We start from the raw sequence: 21094 nt of genomic DNA, 5'->3' as shown, positions 1-21094 counted from the left end.
TGGCATGAGTGTGGACGTGCACTTGCCTTGTGATGGGCTGGTGTCTGGGCGTGGGTGTGTATGTTTGGGTGTGTGTCCCTGTCTAGCAGGAAGATTCCCAGCCTCTGCCCAGGAAAGAAACGTACTAGGAAATGCCCAGGGCACATCCTGCAGAGGCGGCCGAGAGCCAGGCCAAGTTTGGGATTTTCCCGGTGAAAGAAGCTAACGTCACATGAGAGCTGGATCCCAAATCCCTGAGCTGCAAAGCTGTGTGCGGAGGACTCAGCCGGGTCTCTCTTCAGCCATTCCCACGCCCCATCTCACGGCCCTTCCTGCTGCTCCCCTGAGGTCACCCCCGTCCTGCCCAGGCCTGGCAGCTGAGTTTCTTGCTGCTGACTTACCCACCGTGAGGTCCTGTCCAGCAGTCCTGGGCCAGGGGACGACTGAGCGCATACGGGGGACATGGGGCCAGACTCAGAGAACAGGGCTATGGTGATGCAGCCTGCCCCCTTGCAGCTCTTTGGGTGTGTATTGCACACCAGCTGTGGTGAACCGGTGTGAGTCAGTGAGACCCGCACCTGACACATCACCTCTGACTTCTGCCCACGCCGGCTGACAAAATAGGTGTGTTTTTACCATGGGATAACAACCACCCAGGTGCTGGCCGCTGGCCGCACTTTGGTTTTACCCTGCGGTAAACTGGGCGGGGGCAGCCCCAGACAGCGAGTTCACAGCCTGGCCTTGCCTGGCTACCATGCAATAAAATTACCCGGGCCTTGTCTCTACTGAGGATTTTACAGTGAGAAAACTCTTGCACATTGATTATTTGGCTGTAATAAAACCCCCTTGGTGTCAGCGAATCCACAGCCGGAGCCTAGGGGTAAGTCTAGATGGGGACACAGGTTGTGCTTTCTGATGTGTGGACTCCCCGGGTTTTTCAGCGAGGCTTTGTGTACCACAGAGCGAGCTGAGTGGATGAACACGGCAGCTGCTGGGCTGGGTGAATCAGAATGATCCCTATTATTTACTCCGTGTGTTGTGGTAGGTGCTGTACAAACAGCACAGAAAGAGGGGCCCGGCCCCCAGAGAGCCGACGGGCAGCGTTTGCCACCCGCTTGGCACTGGGGTAGATGTCGACACGAGGTGCGCGGCCGCAGAGCATCGTGATGGTCTGGGGGGCGTTATCCTTTGCGGATAGCCTGTCGCAGAGTGCGCAGTCTCTCCTGTGTGGATTGGGCCGGGCCAGGACTTCGGGGAGACCACATGTGGGGAAACTGGGCAGCACAGGCTGGGAGCTAGAGGTCCAGAAAGAAGGATGGGGGCTGTCTGTGTCCAGCAGGGGCTGTAAAGACCACCCCCCCCCCTTTGTATTCCTTGCAGGGGAGTCTTGTCTCAGCGCTGGGGCACTAGGCTAGTAATGCGTTGGGGAAGGCGTGTGTTCAGTCTCATCTCCGGGCGTCTGTTACTATCTCAAACCACTCAGACTTTGCTCCGCCATTACCATGGTTCATCAGAACCTCCAGGGGTGGGTGCACGCAGGGTCCTGCCTCCCAGCTCATCACGACCTGTATAGTACCCCCGGGCAACACCCGCTGCTGCCATCAGAACCAGGCGGCAGCCTGGGGATATGACTCCTTCTCTCCTGCTGGCATCCCATCTAATTTAGCCCCGCTCCAGCTAATGTTCTCGGGCAGGGAACAGACACTGGCGTACAATACTGATCCCCATGCCCGGGACGTTGGCTGGCCAGTCTGCCCCGGGGATAAAATGCTGCCACATCTGAATTCTCCGCTCCCTGCAGCGGGAGAGTTTTACTCCCACTTTGCCCGGGTGTAAGTGAGGACACAAGGGGTCGGACAATGGAGACCCAGCCCGTTGTGTTTGTCAGCTGGCAGCCAGGGCGCTGACTGCGCCATGAACCAGCAGAGCCCCCCCCCCCCCCCACCGTCCAGCCAGGGAGAAGACACAGATAGATGGCTCTGTAGTGCCAGCGCCCTGCGGGGGTCTGCACGGGACAGGGGACCTGGCTCGAGGCCTCCGAGAGGAGCTTGGAATCGTGTGAAATCCGGGATGGTCACAGGAGCCTAAAGGAGTTAGATGCCTGACTCTCATTGAATGTCAATGGGATTTGTGCACCTAGCCCCCGCCGGCTTCTTTGATCATCCCCGCCCAAAAGGAGACGGCACCAGGGCCCTGAGTCAGATCTCACTGGCGCCAGTTTCACCCCGCTGTCTGCCAGTTACACCGGCCCCAGGGAAGGAGACTTGGCACTCCGTAGACAGAGACCGGCTCTGGCAGGGTTAGCTCTGCGCAATTCCTTTGGGACCAGCATTGCTGGGTCTGCTTCTCCCTCACCACCTGCCTGTAGCCAGCCCTGAAAACCCCCTGGCCCTTCGCCTTACTGCGGTGAATCAAAAGGAAGTGCCCAGGACGGTAACGGAGCAGACAGGGGCTAAGTGGTAGTGCAGGTTGGAAAGCAGCTGAGCTGGCATTCATCATCGCTGGTGCTTGACTTTCCCAAGGGCGCGGGAGAGAGGGGGGATTTCAGGAGGGCTGGAGAGGAGGCCTAGCCCCAGAGTTTAGCTACAGCTGAGCTCTCGGCTCCAAGTGCTGGCACGACCAGCTCAGCCTCTGGTGAACAGTGCGCCATGGAGTTCCTAGCGCAGGACCCTTCCAGAGGAGACCTTCCCACGCCAGGTCCCGGCTGCTCAGCGTGGCTGCAACACGCAGATGGGGAGTCATTTGTCCCTGTGTTCTTTAGCCCAGCGTATTTAGTGCTTTGTGTCCAACAGACGGCCTCTAGCTCAGGTCCACAGCCATGACGGGCGCTGCCACACTCGGTCTAAGTGACTTGCCCAAGGTCACACAGGAAGTCAGTGGCAGAGCCAGCTTCAGCCCCCCCACGTCGACCCAGTCCTCCGAGGGCCCTGTCCCTAACACAGCTGTGTGGGGCAAGGGAGGAGCCCCAGCTAGCCCAGGGTTGAGGCTAACGACCACCCCGTCAACGGGCCCCGAACACGGAGGGGAGAAAACCCATCGGATAGGAAGCAAGCCCTGCAGATCTGCTGTCAAAGGAGAACTAAGCCCCGCGGGCCGAGTGCTGCACTGCGGTGACCGCAGCCCATGAGTCAGCAGGTGGATGTGGTTCTTAGGAAGGCAGTAGTGAAGAATGGAGCAAATTATAGGTCTGCAGCGGGGTCAGGGAGCCTACCTGAGCACCCTCCCTTCTCCCTCCAGCAGCGAGACTGCGGCAGCGCTGGTTCAAACCTGCGGGACGCCGGGCGGCATCACAGACCCGAGAGCTGCCTCCCAGGTTTTGTTCTGAGGGGGGCTGGACACTGCCCACCCCTGGGGCCTGAGCCCCCTTAGCTTTCAAAGAGACCCTCTGTGTTTTATGTATCTAGCAGGAGCTCCAGTGGTTTGCAAGACCCAGTGCATAATCCTGAACCCCCATAATGGCCAACTGAGGGTCCCTTTGTGCCTCTCCCGCAGGCTGCCAGGCTAATGCGTCCCTTGAGATTTCCCTAGCACTAAGCTGGTCTCTGAGCCCCTTTGTGGCTGTCTTCCAGCTGTGATGAACAAACGAAATCCAGTCCCCAGGCTCCTAGTGCCCCCCCCCGGACTGCAGCTTGGCAGGGTCTTGGCAGGGCTGGTGAGCTCTGACACTGATGGGGGCAGGGGAGCCGAAAGGCCGAGTGATAACCATCTATACCTGTGTATCTATACAGCAGGGGACTGACTGTAATATCACTGTAGCTACACTGGTAGGAATGCCCTCAATCTAGACGGGCACTTAGTGACATGTGAATTTGGGTGGTCAGTAGAGATTTATCTTCTTTAATAAGGGTCTTTGGTGGTCTTATGGAAGGAGTGTTGCTCTGGGACTCAAGAAAACCAGGTTCTAGTCCTGGCGATGTTAGGCAAGTTACTTGAGCTCCCCATGCCTCAATTTCCCCATCTGTATAATAGGGATAATGGCTGTGAAGCACTTTGAGATCTATGGGTGAAAAGTGCTGTATGAAAGCTGGGGATTATGTAGGCAAAGCTCAGCGTTGATGGCCCTTTTCCTCACCCCTGGGCTGGGCACTGACACCTGTGCAGAGTGAATGCCCAATGCTGCAGAATCTGACGCTCACTGTACATGGGTGACGATGGCTCTCCTGGTAGGAGATACAAGTGGGGGGGGAATCAGACCCCTTTCCATTAAACTGCCCCCAGCACTCACCACTCTTTGGAAAACCTGGTCCCTGAAGAGTGCTGGGGGCTGAGTTTTACAGTGTGCATCAGCCTGCCTACAGCGCCCCTGCCCTGTGCAAATGACTGACGTAAGCGCTTACGATGGAGCAGGGAGCCTGGCCGTGTGCCCCGCGCTGGCTAAGGGCAGGCCCATTATGCCCTGTCCCAGCGAGGGCCAAAAGCCGTGCGTACGTTCCTCTGGCCATTTAACGAGCGAGTCCCTTCCTGCTCTGAGGCGAAGAACCAGTCTGGGCACCCCACTTGCTGTTTAAGCAACTTCCTACCAGCCGTTATCGCTTCACCAGTTCCTCTTCCGGCTCTGCTTTCATTTTCCTGCCTTCCCCTCCTCCCATCCTCTTAGCTGGTGCTTCCACCCCCGCATCTGCAGCTGCAGTGCACAGAGCCAGGCCATCCTGGGGCAGGGAGTCATGTTTTGTGACGGGCGCCTCTCAGTCCAGCCTCTGTCCCATCAACATCCGCTGCAGTGGGGCAAGCGATGGGGCTGGAGCAGGAGCCCTGGTGATTTAAACCCGGCTGAATCATCCCAGGGCCTCAGTAACAGGAGAGAGGGCATCAGTCACCGGGTCACCCTCAGGTAGCTACCTCCTCCGGCTCCCTTCTTCCCCACAACAGGACCCATTTACATGCAGCATCCCCTCCTGCGGCCAGTCCCACCAGTCAGTATTGTTTGTATTATATTAGCGCCTTTGTCAGACCCCCAGGCCTCATTGTGCTAGGCGCGGTACAACCGCACAGCTCCGCCGGGAGAGAACTCACAAACCACGCAGAGGTGGGTTACCATGTGCCTAAAGAGCGCCCTCTCTGGCTGGTGTGGGCACTGCACTGATAAAATCCATAAGCCCTCATTCAAGGGCACTTCAGGTGGAGGCCGGATGCCAAGAAGCCCTGGATGGATTGAAATCATAGACTATCAGGGCTGGAAGGGACCTCAGGAGGTCATCTAGTCCCACCCCCTGCTCAAAGCAGGGCCAATCCCCAGACAGATTTTTGCCCCAGATCCCTAAATGGCCCCCTTAAGGATTGAACTCATAACGCTGGGTTTAACAGGCCACTGCTCAAACCACTGAGCTATCCCTCCCCCCCTCAAATCAGAGGGACCAGTCAGTATATAGGGGCTCTGGGGGGGGGGGGGGGGAAGGGCTCTGGTGATGGGAGCCTCTTTTCCAGGAAAGCATGTGCATGTGTAACCCACTGTTCAGTGTGTGCTGTGTCCCTACCCCACTCCCCCCCGTCTGTGCTGATCCACAGAGTAACAGCATTACACCTGCCGCCAGCCAGAGAGGGCGCTGCTTAGCGATCAGTCATTTGCACGAAGGATCCCCCCACACTTTGCAGACACCAGTTACACGAATGCTCAGCATCCTAGTGAAGACGGTGCCGTTCCGTGTTTCTATGGGGAAACTGAGGTGCAGGAAGAGGCAGTGTCCCTAGAGAACCATAGAGTTTAAGGCCAGAAGGGACCACCAGATTAGCCTGACCTCCTGTGTATCGCAGGCCAGCAACATCACCCAGCACCCTGTGACTGGCAGCCTGCCCCTTTAAGCCAGCCAGCCCTGTTCAATTAGCCAGGCCCCACCACACCTCCGCAGGGTGTGTGGGCCTTAAAAGGAAAAAAACTGAGCTGGGAAGGGGAGTGAATCAGTGAGTGGAGAAAAAGCGCATATATATATATATATATATATATATATATGGAGAAATTGCTCTAAAGATTCCATTGAGTAATCAGGGATTTAAAGGTTAGTTTCAAAAGGAATGACAAGAATTATTGGCCGAGGAGGAGAGGAAGAAAAGGCTATAAAAAAAAGCCCCAGAATCAAGGCAAATGCACTCCTCAGCAAAGTTCGGCACGGCTCAGTGAAGTTCTCACATTTGCAGTGTTGACTGGTGACTGTGGGTTGAATAATCATTGATCTTTAGTGAGGCCACACAACAATGGGTTGTGAAAGGCGGGTCAGGTTAAAGAAACAGCTGATCAGCTGATATGGGAATGCAGGGCGTGTTCCCAGGAAAAGCGGGAAGAATTTAGCTACTTGAAGGTGACAGAAGATACTCAGAGTATTGGGAAAGCGCTTTACTGGGATTTTTAAAGGCTCTGGAGCAGGGTAAGGGAGCGTAGTGGTGTGACTGTATGAGGAGTCTAGTAGATGGCGCTAAGGGAAGAGAGGGGCAGTTGTTAGATCTCTGATGGCCAGGGTCTGGGGAAGGAGTCCTCGTGAGCCGGAGGACCCTGAAGCTAAGCTAAGCGGACTCTTTAGACCCTCATGAGAGGGCTGGAGGGGACCCTTGCAGTCCGGGGGAAGAAGGAATGTGGGAGCCCTGATACAGGGGAGGAAGAAGAATTGGCAGGTCTGAGGTCAGGTCCATGCTACAGAGTTAGGGTGACGCAAGGCAGTTTACAGCGACCTAACTATGGAAGTGTTGCTCCCGGCTACACCGCCGTAAGGCCTGGAGACACTGGTGCCCTGCAAAGGGCGGGGCTAAATGTGGCTTAGCTGGAGGGCTAAGTCATCAAAGCAGCTTGGAAGGCATTGGAGGCTGAATGGAGTTTTGGAAGACCCAGGGGAAACTGAGGCAAAGCTGCTGCGATGCTCCCTCCCTTCTCCCCCCCCCCTCCCCCCGATGTTGCAAGGGGTGCTCTGGAGCAGTGAGTTACACGCACTGGCTGTGTCTGCACAAGCAAACATTCCCACTGATAACAACCGTTGTTGGCCACGTTGCAGCTGGGCTGATGCCGAAAGGCCTCAACCGCAGGGTCCTGCCGACCCCAGGGGAATTTTGCAAAAGTTTCCTACCGCTGCTAACGTGTACCCAGCTCCACTGCTGGGGGCCCTAGTGTACAGAGGCTGCGGCCAGCATTTTAAGCCCCATGTCCTCTAACCCTGATGCGAGCAGGTCAGATCGGCACAGTGCCCGAACAGCTGGTGACAGCCAGTCCCTGCAGGAACTCCCAGCATGGCTAACGCTCAGAGAGCCGAATCCCCCTGAAGACGTTTGCAACATCTCCCTAGTGTAGACAGGGCCGAGCAACTTTCAACTCAGCACAAGGCTCTACCCTGGCTCCTGGCATGGTGATGAGTATGGCTTGGGCCTGTCTATGCTTGGAGCTCCCTCGTTGAACCATTCAGCAGCACCCTGTTGTCAGCAGTGGGCAGGTTTCCTGGTGACTGGAGGGCTCGGAAGGCTTGAAAGTGGGCCGGGAAGTGCCCGTTCAAATGGCAGCGGGTGGCAGTTTAGCCTGTCTGTGCTAGCTACACCAGAGCAGGCCAAGTCTGCGGCTGAGCAGGGGAGAAAAGCTCTCTCGAAACTTTGATGTCCCCACTCGACAGACAACACTGCGGGGCCCCAGGTGGATTTGTCTTCCTTCTCTTCGGGTCACGGAAGGTGCGTCTACACGGCAAAAAAAGGAGTGTTCGCAAGCCGGATTAGCTAACTTGGGTTCAAATAGCAGGGAAGACACAGCTTCGAACTTGGGTTAGCAGCGCGACTTCCACCCCAGGCTCTCCTAGCGGCTGTAACTTGCGCTGCTAACCCGGGTCGCTGTGTCCACACTGCTAATTGAAGCCGAGTGACAGGCTCACCTTTTTCTGCAGTGTAGACGTACCCTGCCGGAGGCAGGATCCCGGACTAGAGCGTTTAAAGCTACTGTGGCCGCTCCTAGGTTCCCAGGATTGGCTTCGGAGATGGCTTTGTGCATTGTTCTGTATATTGCATGCGCTCAGGAATTCCTGCCCCCAGCTGCACAGACAGCAGCTGAGAGCAGGGAAGGAATTCCTGAAGTTATGTGCAGTGCGTTCCCCTTAGGATTAAACTCCTTGGAACGTAGCCAGGCCCTCTGCTCAGCTGGGAAGGAGCCAGTTCTACTTGCACTGGGTTTTGGGGTCGAGTGTGCAGGGACTGGGGGAGGGAGGAGAGCAGGGAAGCCTGACTTCTCATGTTCGCTGGTTTCTATCCCTGCTCTCAAGTTAGTGAGACCTGGCGTCATCGTCTTTCTGTTTCTCTTCCTCTTGCCGCACGTGTGCGTGTAAATATCAGCCCAGATTCCCAGCTGGGTTCTGTCAGCACAGCTCCATTGATTTCACCGTCACGAGGCCGCTTTGCACGGCCTAGCGTGTAGATGCAGCGCCTGATCCTCCCCCACCTGCTCTTTGGGCAGCCACCCACATCAGCCCACTGCTCTCTCCAAAGCCACCTCTTGCCCGCTGCAGGACAAAGCCCCCCACCGCCTTTGGTGTCACCTGAACCCCAGAGATCCTTCAGCGGGTAGGAGTTTGCCCCTCAACTCACGTCCTTGGTGCATTTGCTTTGCCTCCATCCCTTCCAGTTCTCGGCCGAGCCAGCCCAGCTCGGTTCGCTCGCCTCTTCTCCGGTCCCCCTGCTCCCTTCCCCCGTGACGTTTTTGTGCGCTGCCCTGGCCTGCTTTCCGCAGCCTTCTCGGAGGGGACCCGTGCACCATGGAAGCGCAGGACCAGAGGTGGCACAAACCTTCCCAAGTGCAGAGGAGTGGGACTTTTTTCTGCATTTGCTGGGCTGTTCCTCCAAACCCAAGGGCTCCCGCCAGCCAGTGCCCCTCTCGGGTTGGTCTGTGTGCGGCGGGCGGCCTGGGGGCCAGGGTGGGTGAGCCTCACCGAACTGAAGCCACTGGGAACGGCAGGTGCTCCCTTCTGAAAGTCAGCTCTCGTTCTTCACTGCGGACCCGCCATGGCGATCGGAGAGAGTCCGTGTGATCGTCCTGGTGTGCGAGCGTCCACAGAGGCAAATGGCCACCTCCGTAATCAGAGCATGGCGGGGTGGCACGGAAGACAGAGGCAGTGTGGCCAAGGAGGGACGGTACTAGACTGGCACGCAGGTGACCTGGCTTCTGCCCCTGGCCCTGGGCAAGTTGCTTCCCCTCTCTGTGGTTCTGCTTTCCCTCCTTCCCTCTGTCTATTTAGACTGGAAGCTCCCTGGGGCAGGGACTGTCCCCACATCAGGGCCCTGATCTCGGCTGCAGCCTCTCGGTCATACCAACAATAACAATGAATTTCAGAGACTTGTCATTTCTTTGGGCTAGGAGGGCTGGGCGCTAGCTGGCCTTCCTGACCAGCAAAGAGCAATGAGACCCCGCTTTGCGTCTGGAAGGAGCCTCTTTGCTTCGGGCCGGGCCGGGGCAGGTGTTAATCGGTGTCTGTCTCTCTCTTTCAGGGAACATCTGTACCACTCGCGGGGTGAATTCCTGCAAGCAGTGTCTGGCCGTGAGCCCGTTGTGTGCATGGTGCTCCCAGGAGGTAAGGGGACAACATGCCGCCAGCCTGTCTGGTTCATCCCTTTGCCCGGCCTTTCCTTGCATATCGGCTGCTGCCCATAGCCCTGCTCTTCATGGTGAATGAACTCAGCCCTTTAGGTGCATGTTAGTTGCATCTGGGTCCGGGGTGTAAACTCAACCATCGTTTGTAATGAGATCGTGGCCCCCTGGGTGCTGGATGCTTTTAAACGTGTGCCCCGGAGTGTCCCAATGGGAGCTGCTGGTGGCTGACCTGACGATGTCACCCGTCAAGGAGCCATGAGTGAGGATAAAAACATTGGCGGGGATATTAAACCTCGTGCTTGGGGGGTTGAGCCAATCTCCGACTGTTAGGGTGTGTGTCAGGCCCACGGTGCCAAGTCTCAGAGCCTGGGTCAATTGCCTCGGGCTTGCTGGGCTCAGGCCGCTGGGCTAAAAATAGCAGTGTAGACGTTCCGGTTTGGGCTGGAGCCCAGGCTCTGAAACTTGGGGCGGGGGGAGGGCTCGGGGGCTGGGGTTTATCAAAGGGGTTTTTCCATCCATGTGGTTAATCCAGGCGCGGTCATTAGGTGGTTGATCTAGCCGCATCTCCACAGGGGGTTAAGTCGGGACCTTTTTCACAGCCCTGAGCATCCGCAGCTTGGTCAGGCTAATTTTATGCATCGACCAGGTCCTCAGGGCTGTGTGTTGAAATGCATGTGTGTGCATGTGACAGGATTTGTCTCAAAGCCTATGTGTGCTGGAGTGTCTGACTGTATGTGTATTTGGGGGAGAGGGGAGACACTGAGGGGTGTGTGTGTGTGTCTGTCTAGGAAAGGGAGCCATTGTTAGTTGTCCCCATCTGATAACTAAGGCCGGTCTGTTCTCAACACAGGGAGCCGCTTGCTGTGATTACCCCGCGTGTGACAGCCAAACCTCCAGGCAGGACTGCGCTAGCTCTCTCTGGGCCAGCCCGGGGAAATGGGGCTTTTTGAACTGCCTCCGGCACAACCCTTCCCCTCCCTGCCCCTGTTCCCAGGCCGCGGGGGCGGCATGACGTGCAGCGGGGGCTGGGAGTTCTTTCCCCAGATCCAGCCAGAATTTCCAAACAAGGAAATATTCCCCGCGCCCGCCGGGGGCCGTGTTTACAGAGACGTGACAATTAGGGAAAGAGACGTCTGACTGTCAGCAGCCGGCCCCTGGAGCGCTGGGCTGCGCAAAGCCCGCTCCGCTGTGTGGCTGCCCACATCTGGGCCACATTGTTTTTATTTAGCAAATGAGATCGCCCCCCCTCCCCCGGACCCCCTCCCAGCCTTTCATCACACTTTATTTAAAGGGATAGCACCTTTATTTGTTTGGTTCCTTCCTGCCTCAATTCTTTGCATTCCAGCCGCTTCCATTCTAAACACGGGTCCTCAGTCACACTTACTCAGGCCTGGCTGCGAACCAGGCCAGTTCTGCCTCCGTTACTCATGCCGAGTAGTACAGAGCGTAGTGAGTAGCCTCGTTGCGTGCAGCGTGAGTATGCGCGCCTCTGCCTGAGCAGGGTTTGCAGAGCCAAGCCCTGCGACTGTCTCCTTAAGGGCAGAGGCAGCGGCTGGTTGTTGCAGAATTTCGCATGTTGCCTCCCTCCCTCCCTCTGGGCAGTCTTGGCCCTCCGTGGGACCCAGCTGAAAACCAGGGAGCGGGCCCTGCAGTGAAAGGGCAGGGACATACATGAGGAAACAATCAAGGGAAACTCCGCTTTCCATTGCATCCTGTCCAGCCTGGGGCATCTGCTGCTGCAGGTCAGGGAGTCGCAGACTGGGGCTGGCTGATTTTGATGGCCATTCATAACTTTTGCATGTGGTGATCCAGGGGACCCAACCCTCAGGCTTCAGGGCATAGTCTCTGGCAGGAGTCAGGAGGAAACCTCCCTCCCCGCACGCCATTGCATTATAAGGGAAGGAGGGTGCCTCTGAGGCATTAAGTATTTGCTACGGCTGAGGAAATGATCCATTGATGTTATCCCGGAGATCTCAGCAGTGGATGCTATTTTCATGGGGGTCTGAACATCATCCGTGAGTGGATGAATAATAAATCATTGTCCTTAGTACCTTCACCCTAGACATCCCTGAAGGTGGCTCTGAATCATTCTCTTCACTGGGGAAACTGAAGCAGAGAGCGGGGAAGTAATACGCCCATGTGCACCCAATAGCAGAGCTGGGATTAGCACTTCAGCCTCCTGGCTCCCAAATCGGGGCCCTGCCCGTAGGAACACGTGGCTTTCAGTCAGCACCGGGCACTACGGAAGGCAGTGACGTCCCAGCCAGCCACCATGGCTATGCAGCTAGGGAACAGCATGACCCATGCAGCCCGGCTTGCCTGGATTCAGTTGCTTTCCCCTGGCACCGGGTCCCTAACTTAGTCACAAGCATTAGCAAAGTGCCCAAGCTGTTGGCTGGCAGCCGGACCTACAGAGGCTGCAGAGACCTAAGAAAGGCTCTGCGCAGCCCTGCTTGTTGTTAGGACTAAGGGATGGGAGGGCTTGGTAGCCCAGGGGACCATCAGTGGCATGTTGATTTCTCCCTTGCTAGCTTGCCAGTTCAAAACCGCGACTGGTAGCAGCAAATATCTCCAATGGCCAGGTGATAGGACCCTGGATGGGGAGGGCTCCGAGTTACTATAGAGAATTCTTTCCCAGGTGTCTGGCTGGGGGATCTTGCCCATGTGCTCAGATTCCAGCTGATCACCATACTTGGAATTGGGAAGGAATTTTCCCCTGGGTCTGATCAGCAGAGATCCTGGGGGGGGGGCGGGGTTCGCCTTCTTCTGGGACACGGGTCACTGGCAGGTTTAAACTAGAGTAAACGGTGGATTCTCTGTAACTCAGAGTCTTTAAATCATGATGTGAGAGCTTCGGTAACTGCCGGAGGTTAGGGGTCTCTTACAGGAGTGGGCGGGTGAGGTTCTGTGGCCTGTTTAATGTGTACGGGGTCTGTCAAGGCTGCTTCCCCACTCTGAACTTTAGGGTACAGATGTGGGGGCCTGCATGAAAACTTCTAAGCTTAACTACCAGCTTAGATCTGGTCCGCTGCCACCACTCCCAATGTGCTAATTCCCTTCCCTGGGTAGCCTTGAGAGACTCTTCACCAATTCCCTGGTGAATACAGATCCAAACCCCTTGGATCTTAAAACAAGGAGAAATTAACCATCCCCCCTCCTTTTTCCCACCAACTCCTGGTGGATCAGGATCCAACCCCCTTGGATCTAAAAACAAGGAAAATCAATCAGGTTCTTAAAAAGAAGGCTTTTAATTAAAGAAAAAGGTAAAAATCATCTCTGTAAAATCAGGATGGAAAATAACTTTACAGGGTAATTAAACTTAAAGAGCCCAGAGGACCCCCCTCTAGCCTTAGGTTCAAAGTACAGCAAACAGAGGTAAACACCCTAGTAAAAGGTACATTTACAAGTTGAGAAAATAAAGATAAAACTAACACGCCTTGCCTGGATGTTTACTTACAAGTTTGAAATATGAGAGACTTGTTCAGAAAGATTTCGAGAGCCTGGATTGATGTCTGGTCCCTCTTAGTCCCAAGAGTGAACTACCACCAAAACAAAGAGCACAAACAAAAGCCTTCCCCCACTCCCCCAAGATTTGAAAGTATCTTGTCCCCTTATTGGTCCTTTGGGTCAGGTGTCAGCCAGGTTACCCGAGCTTCTTAACCCTTTACAGGTAAAAGGATTTTGGAGTCTCTGGCCAGGAGGGATTTTATAGTATTGTACACAGGAGGGCCGTTACCCTTCCCTTTATAGTTATGACAGGGTCAGACTAGATGGCCTTAAAGTCTATGAGTCTAAAACCGACCCTGGTCATTAGCAGCCAAAGCTAATTACCCACTGATGGTTCTTCTGAGCCATGTGGAGGGGGTGTTGGAGGGCTGCTTGGCATTAACTTGCAGTCTCCAGGGAAGAGCACCCCCTCTCTAGCAGCGTGTCTAAAACTTCTGATCCTGACAGGTGCTGAGTGATTCCCTGTGAACTCCATAGGAATTGTGGGGGCCCAGCGCGGGTTGTCTGGCCAGCAGTGTTATTAACTATCCATAGCATGGCAGAGGCCAGCACTAGTGTCACTGCAGAATATCCCTAGCCAGTGGCATGCTCTGGTTTTGACAGGCTAGGATGGGGAACACAGCGTGGGACCCAGACACCTTTAGCAAGGATCCATCCCAGGGAGTGAGTGTTACCTCTCCCCCTCCATCCCCGATCTGCAGAGGAGCAGAGGCTGGGACAGCCCCAGTCAGGCAACCTTTGGCTCAAGAGGTAGCCGCTCCGGTGTTGAGCTCTTGGGGACCCCGGTCCGTCAGCCGAGATGGCGGCCACACCAAAAGCACTGTACAAAGTTAGTGAGTAGGCCTCTCAGCCACCCGGTGAAGTAGGTAAATACTATCCCTGTTCTGCAGATGAGGAAACTGAGGCACAGGGAAGGGCCGGGTGACTTGCCTGTGGTCACGCAGCAAGTCGGTGGCAAAGCCAGGAATAGAATCCAGGAGTCCTAGCCCACTGCCGGGCAACAAGTTGTCAAGGCCCAGCAGGTCCCGTCATCCGGTGTGGCTGGCCATGTCGTAGCTAATATGGAGCAGAGCAGGATGCCATCTGGCCAGTGACTGACAGCAGGAAGCCCAAGCGGAGAGCTGAGAAATGGAAGGCCACAAAGGAGGGAGCTGGCTACTGCTGCATTTCGTGGCTATCGGCCCTGCTGGGGGGGGAAGCGAGGCAGATAGCGCAGTCACTTCCAGCGAGGCCCTCCTCCCAACGCCATTTGTATCCTTCCACTCATTTGAGCCGAACAAAAAATAGTCCCTTCTCCTGGGCCCTTTCAGATCCCAATTCACAGCTGGAATCTGTAACGAGCTGACTCGAAGCACCTCAAGCTCTGGGAAGGTTTGGATTCGGCATTCGAAACCCCCCCCAGTGCTGAATCAGGCCCGCGGAGTGCAGACGCAGATGGACTAGAGACTTTGGATTTAGGAGGACACGTGTCGTGTTTCTTTAAATGTGGAACAAGAAGCCAGGTAGAGGGGGGCTAGAGGAGATTCTTAGCGGAAACGTGACCATGACACAGAGAGAGAGACACACAGTAGCTTTAGGATGATGCTGGGAGGATTGTGACTGATCTCTGTCTCAGGGAGACCTGAAGATCACGGCTCCTTTGCACTAGGCAAGGTCCAGACAAATAACACAAAAGCAGCCGCCCCAGAGAGTTCTCCCCCCGGGGCTTAGACAATGCACAGCAGGTGAATAAACCCACAGGCCAGATACAGGAACAGACATTGTGGTTGCATACGTTGTTGTTTGTCTTACGGTACCGCCCCGGGGCCCAGCTGAGGCCAGGGCCCTGGTCTGATGCTTTCTGGCTCTAGGTTCATAGAGCGGCTAACAGTCTGTCTAGACAAAGCAAAGGGTTTGGGGGGTGCGGGGATGTAATATACAAGCAGAGGGAATAATGGGATGCCTGCATGCATCACGGTGATCAAAGAGGCTCTGATTTTCAGCAGGTGGGTGCCCACGTCTTCTTTTGGGAAGAGGGGCAGTGCTGCCCGGGGGGTAGAGGTGCTGCACTGGGACTTGGGAGACCTGGGTTTTATTCCTGGCTCTCTACAGACCGGCTGTGTGACCTGGTGCCAGTCACTTCTCTCTTGCTCTCTCTCCCAGTCTTTGCCTGTTTATTCTTTGTGGCCGGGATTGGCTCATAGGCTTTATTCAATGCGGAGTTATTCCAGAATAGCTATTCCGGATTAACTCCAGGAAGCAGACTAAAAAGCGAATTTGGAATCAGAGCGTCCACACCTGGCGTTAATCAGGAATAGTTAATCTGCTCTAAAGTCACCCCCCCACACACACACACCCCTTATTCTGGATTAATTTCCATGTGTAGACGAGCCCGTGCTCTGGAGTTGTACCGCACCTAGCACAACAACAGAGCCCTGATGGCGTTTAGGTGCCAAGGCCTTTGTCTCTAGCCAGTTCGTGGACAGCGGAGATCAGGAGTTCAATTATTGCAATATTGGCCTACCTGAGAACCCCCCATCAGGGAAGCTGGCAGCGCCAGCCCTCGGCAGATTAGTAATTGGCCCTGTGGGAAAGGGCCAGGCAGGTTTCTCAGAAACGCCCAAGGGGCCTGGAGATACACAGTGACTTTGCCACTTAGGTTTCTGGTCCCCTTGTTTCAGCTCTGGCTGTTTTCGGTTCTTTCATTCCTTTTTTGGTGCTCTGTTCCCCCGCAGCGCTGCAGCCTGCGGTAGGCTGGAGTTGGCAGATAAGTCTGTGGTTTCCTCATCCAGGAATTAACCTTGTCAATGTGACAGGCCGTCCCACGGCCGGCTGGCTGCTTGTTCGGGGTGAATTTCCAGCAAGGGGGCTGGTACTACCCTGCAGCTTTGGAACCCCTCCCTTAGGCAGAGCTCCAGGCTTCGCCCCCAGGACTCGGGGAAGTCGGGGCCTGGGAAGGTCTGAACACCATTTGGCTGCTCCGTCCCCACTTTCTGCCGGCGCCTAGGCTGTGTCTCACCCTCTCCCGGCAAACCTAGCCGCTGTTTGCAAAGCGTCTGCAGAGAAAGGTCTGCGCCAGCAGCGCTCCTGGGTCCTTCCGTCTTAGCCCTGGTGTGACAAGGGTTTTAAACCATCCTGCTCCAGGCCTTCTAATTATTGGGGATCAGGAATAAATTTCCCTAAGGGTGGGTTAGCCCGTAACTGCCTCCCGCAGAGTTTCTTCCTCAGAAGCAGCTGGTGGTGTTGGCCACTGAGCAGCGGCGGCTCTATGTATTTTGCCGCCCCAAGCACGGCAGTCAGGCAGCCTTCGGCGGCACGTCAGCGGAAGGTCCGCCGGTCCCGCGCCCCCGCCGCCAAATTGCCATCGCAACCGCGGGACCGGCGGACCTCCCGCAGGCATGCTGCCGAAGGCAGCCGGACTGCCGCCCTCACGGCGACCGGCAGGCCGCCCCCCGCGGCTTCCCGCCCCTGCCACTGAGAGAGACAGGATCTGGGCTAGATGGTCGGCGGGTCTGCTCTGGTGATTCCTAAGGGGCAGAGCGGAGTCAACCCCACTCAGGAAACATTTGCCAGCAGCTAAACGCTATTGTCCCAAGTCCACGGGAGCTGGAGGTTTCCACACCTACATGCCCCATGGGCAGCTGTGGGGCTTGAACCTGGGAGTCTTCTGCAGCAAAAAAGCACTGGCCTTTACCACCCGAGCTAAAGAAGCAGCTCCCTTTGCACCCAGCACGGAGCAGGCTGTTGTCGGTTGTGGGGCCGGCCAGGGCCACAGTTACACTCACTAAGGGCCAGGTTTATAAAAGAGCCCCTTGGAAGAGAGGGGGAAGCATTTAAAATGGGGCTGAGGAAGGGCCTGCTAAGGGGAGAGAGGCAGGCAGAGCGGCATTTTGGACAGGCTGGAGGGCGAGAGATGGGAAGGCCGGAGAGATGGTCATAGTGGCCCCGGCAGGCCTTGTTGAGCCTGAGTTCGTTACCTCTGGGTCTATGTATTGCCAAGGCTCCCAGCCTGTCAGTGGCTCTTCACCTCCCACCCTCAATGAGGGGAGGCCCCTATATTGCATCCTGCCGGCCATCCAGCCTGGGTTCGTCCCAAGCTCTGTGCTAAGGGGTTTCAGAGCCACAGCCCCGCTCCCGACAGCACCTGCTCCGCTGCCCCTATTTCTGGCCTAATCCCAGGCAGCAGCATCGGGACTTTGCGTCTATCTCCGCCTTCTTGCTCACAGGACTTGAAGCCGGGAACCCCTCGCTGCGACCTGAAAAAGAACCTCCTCCAAAATGGCTGCATGCAGGATTTCATGGAGTACCCGGTCAGCAGCACGGAAATCCTAGAGGACAAGCCACTCAGTAACACCGGCTCTGGACAGACCGTCACTACCCAGATGAGCCCTCAGACAATTAAACTGCACCTGCGGCCAGGTAGGAGCCAAAAAAAACCCTGTTGGGGTTGAGGGGATTGAACCTGAAACCTCTAGCTCTCGAACCATGAGCTTCTACTGCCTAAGCTAAAAGAATCAGTGCTCTTGGCAGCTTCATCAGCCTCCATACGTGACCCAGCCACCCTAGAGAAGGACAGAGCAGCCCACGAGTGGTGTAGGTTTCGTACGTAGAGCAACATCCAATCCTGTAGCTTTACAATCAGGAAGGTTGTGTCTTTGTTACAGGAACCCAGTGTTAATCAATGGATTAACCCTGCAGGCCAGGTGATATGCTGTAGGCCAGGTGAGCTGTTAAGATTGTACCTGTGACTTGATGCCAGACTAGTTACAGGATAAAATTTTCAAAAGCACTTCAGTGACCTAGGTGCCGAAGTCCCAATTTCAAAAGCCACTTAGGTGCTTGGGAGCATAATAATCATAATAATGCCTAGCAACTGTATGGCGCTTTTCATCGGTAGCTCTCAAAGCGCTTGACAAAGGAGGTCAGTATCATTGTCCCCATTTAACAGAGGGGGAAACTGAGGCACAAAGCAGGGACGTGACTTGCCCAGGTCAATTGAACTGAAAGTCGGGTTTGAAAATGGGACGGAGGCTCCTAATTCAATGGGGCGCTTAGGAAGATGTTATCCCTCGTCTGATGTGATGGAGAGCCGGGTAATGTAGGACTGTGTTTTGTGTTTTATACACACTGGGTCTGTATCTAACATACACACAGTATGCTTGTTGCAGCCCTGGTGAAATGCCGTCGAAACAAACTCGCACACCACACAGACCTCAGCTGAGGTCGGGGCCCCCTTGTGCTAGACAGCGTAATACACAGCGTCCAAGACAGCCTGGGAAACAGCATGAAGGGACTTGCCCAGGGTCATACGACAGGTCAGCAGAAGAACTGGGACCACAGCCCAGGTCTCCTGACTCATTGGGCCATGTCCTGTGCACTGGGCCATGGTCCCTCCCTTATTAATGAGCAGCTATTCTGGAGGCCTCGGTTTGCTTACCCTGGACTGCAGCCGAGTCAGTGAGGTCTGTGCGTGTTGCTTATTGTGGGGCCTGGGGCTCTGAGGACCTGGGGACGATTCTGAGCCACGACTAAGAATCTCCTCCACACTGGCATTTTGAAACCTCCGTTTTCACCGGGCGACTCCATACTGGATCTGCTCCCTGCCACAGCCCCTGGGACTCCCTCGAGCCACCTTCCCAGCAGGGGGGCAGCCACATTTTATCCCCACTCCCCTCAGGTCGCCCTCTCCCTTTTTCTAGTCCTTTCTGGGCAGCCAAGTAGACTCCTATCCTATTTCCTTGGGAGCTGGCAAGCTACGCCTGCTCCACCAAAATCTTCAGGGAGTATGGTTGCCAACCTTCCAGGATTGTCCGGGAGTCTCCAGGAATTAAAGATTAATCTTTAATTAAAGATTACCCTATATACTCGGTCATAAGCCGAATATTTTTGGTAAAAAAGCGATGCATCAAAGAGCGGGGGTCGGCTTATAAACGGGTCTACACCAAAATGTGGTGATTTTAAACTCTATGGAATCATTGAATTGAATATCTAATACATTGTCGTTTTGTTTAACTGGAGCATCTGCAGGCATGGAAGCCCCTCAGCTCCCAGTGGTCGCGGTTCGCCGTTCCCAGCCAATGGGAGCTGCGGGAAGTGGCGTTGGCTGGGAATGGCGAACTGCGGCCGCTGGGAGCTGAGGAGCTCCGTGCCTGTGAACGCTCCAGGTAAACAAAACGTCCAGGCCCGCTAGAGGCCTACCCTAACGGGTCAGGAGCCAACCCCTGAAATATAGGGTCGGCTTATGAAAGGGTCATACAGTTTTTGCTATTTTTACCTAACCATCTTGGGAGAGGGGGGGCGGCTTATAAACAAGCAGGCTAATGAACGAGTATATACCGTATGTCATTTGATGAAACCTCCAGGAATACCGCCAACCAAAATTGGCCACCCCGGCAGGGAGGAGATAGGTGACTTGGGCTGAGTATCTGGAAAAAGAGTTGAGTCCTCGAACGTGAACGTTCTCATCCATGTTATAATTAACCCCGAACCTCCTAAAGCCCTGGCACCCCTCCCATCCCACCGCTTTGGGGGAGAAGATGCTTGGGAAACTCCTTATGGACCTCTGGTAGCCCACCCATGGGGCCACTGAGCGATGCATTCTGGGTATCTTTTACCAAGCCAGGAAGTGCTCGAGGGTGGGAGAGAAGGAATATTTCTTTGGGAAGAGGAGAGTCTGACGGCTCCGTACAGCCTGGTGACCTGGGGCGCTGAGCTGAGGGCGAAAGGCTCGACTCAGTGCTAGCCCCGCAGGGAAGGAGTTAAGCGGTTCGTGACAACAGCCTGGCACAGAGCTGTGGGACCCACTCCTGCCAGCCTGAAAATCATCGGCACATCACACGGTGTCTCCTTTCCTTTCGCGGGGAGGAAAGTTCCCCATCAAAATTTCCATCAGAGTCAGAGAGGCTGCGTCTTCGTTCTGCCTGTACCCCTGGAATGATTCAGCGGCTAATGCTCTTTATCTGGGGCAGTGAGGATCCGAGTGAGTCACAGCTCGGACCTAGAGGCTCTGGGCTGATAGAAGCCAGCAGTGTGCTGTCTGCCCATGCAATGCAATGCAATGCAATGCACCCCCCACAACCGTCTGTGCCCAGGGGACGCTTCCGTCTGGCCCCCAAATCAAACGGCATCCTCCGCACAGCGTGACTTTGCACACACCCTGCGTGCCAGTCACACCGCATGGAGGACACACATTTTGCATTCAGATACAGAATAGCATGCCTGACAGAAACTGTCACTGCTGTTAGAGGCACATGCTTTTCGTCCCCAGTGCAATCCCTGCTCATGCCCATAATAGATGTTAGCGCCCAAGGATCAAATTATTCGAGGTTGATCATGCCTAGCTAAGGACACTCTTGCATTATCCATGTGGGAGCGTTAGGCCAGGCATGCAAGCTCCTTGCACTTCTGCCCATATGGGATAAAACCAGCATATATCTTAGATTATGAGACGGGATTATGATAATCTAGCCTGGCTTTCTATACAACACAGGCCATGGGACTTCCCAGAATTAATTCCTGTTTGATCCCAAGCACTGTGCCCTGCAGTTTTATCCCCATTTGTGTTTACCCTGGTCTGTCTCACCACAGCAGGTTAAGACCCTCCATGGGGCAGAAGACTCCTGTCCAACAAGGCAAACACTTAGCTTCCATCTGGGTCTGTGAGCTGGGTCACCCTGGTCAACTCAACCTCCTTCCATCCCACTGGGATCCGTGGGAGATCTCCTACCCCCGCTCCTAACCCCGCTGCCGTGTTCCCTTTCAGATGACTCCCAGATCTTCTCCGTCCAAGTGCGCCAGGTGGAGGACTACCCGGTAGACATCTACTACCTGATGGACCTGTCCAATTCCATGAAGGACGATCTCCACAACATCCAGAGCCTGGGCACCAAGCTAGCCACTGAGATGCGCAAGCTGACCAGCAACTTGCGGATCGGCTTCGGGGCCTTTGTGGACAAGCCCATCTCGCCATACATGTACATCTCCCCGCAAGAAGCCATCGACAACCCGTGCTATGAGTAAGTCCCAACCCAGAGGAAGCAGCAACACCGGTGGCCCGAGCTAACCCTCACTGGAGTCAATGGGAGTCTT

The 21094-nt window shown here is 55.4% G+C and overlaps 1 protein-coding gene across 1 annotated transcript in view; it reads left to right on the top strand.

The window, feature by feature from the left end:
- The window catches only part of ITGB3 (integrin subunit beta 3), a 40508-nt gene that overhangs the window by 746 nt on the left and 18668 nt on the right, over positions 1-21094 (top strand). The window contains exons 2-4 of the mRNA XM_026654792.2: positions 9418-9500; positions 17233-17425; positions 20769-21021. Coding sequence (XP_026510577.1) covers positions 9418-9500; positions 17233-17425; positions 20769-21021 — 529 coding nt within the window. The remainder of the gene's footprint in view (positions 1-9417; positions 9501-17232; positions 17426-20768; positions 21022-21094) is intronic.

This window comes from Terrapene carolina, unplaced genomic scaffold (genome assembly GCF_002925995.2).
Source record: "Terrapene carolina triunguis isolate 2854851 unplaced genomic scaffold, T_m_triunguis-2.0 Scaffold193, whole genome shotgun sequence".
Lineage (NCBI taxonomy): Eukaryota > Metazoa > Chordata > Testudines > Emydidae > Terrapene > Terrapene triunguis.
Note: the sequence above shows the minus strand (reverse complement) of the source record. Positions and strands in the feature narration are given on the sequence as shown.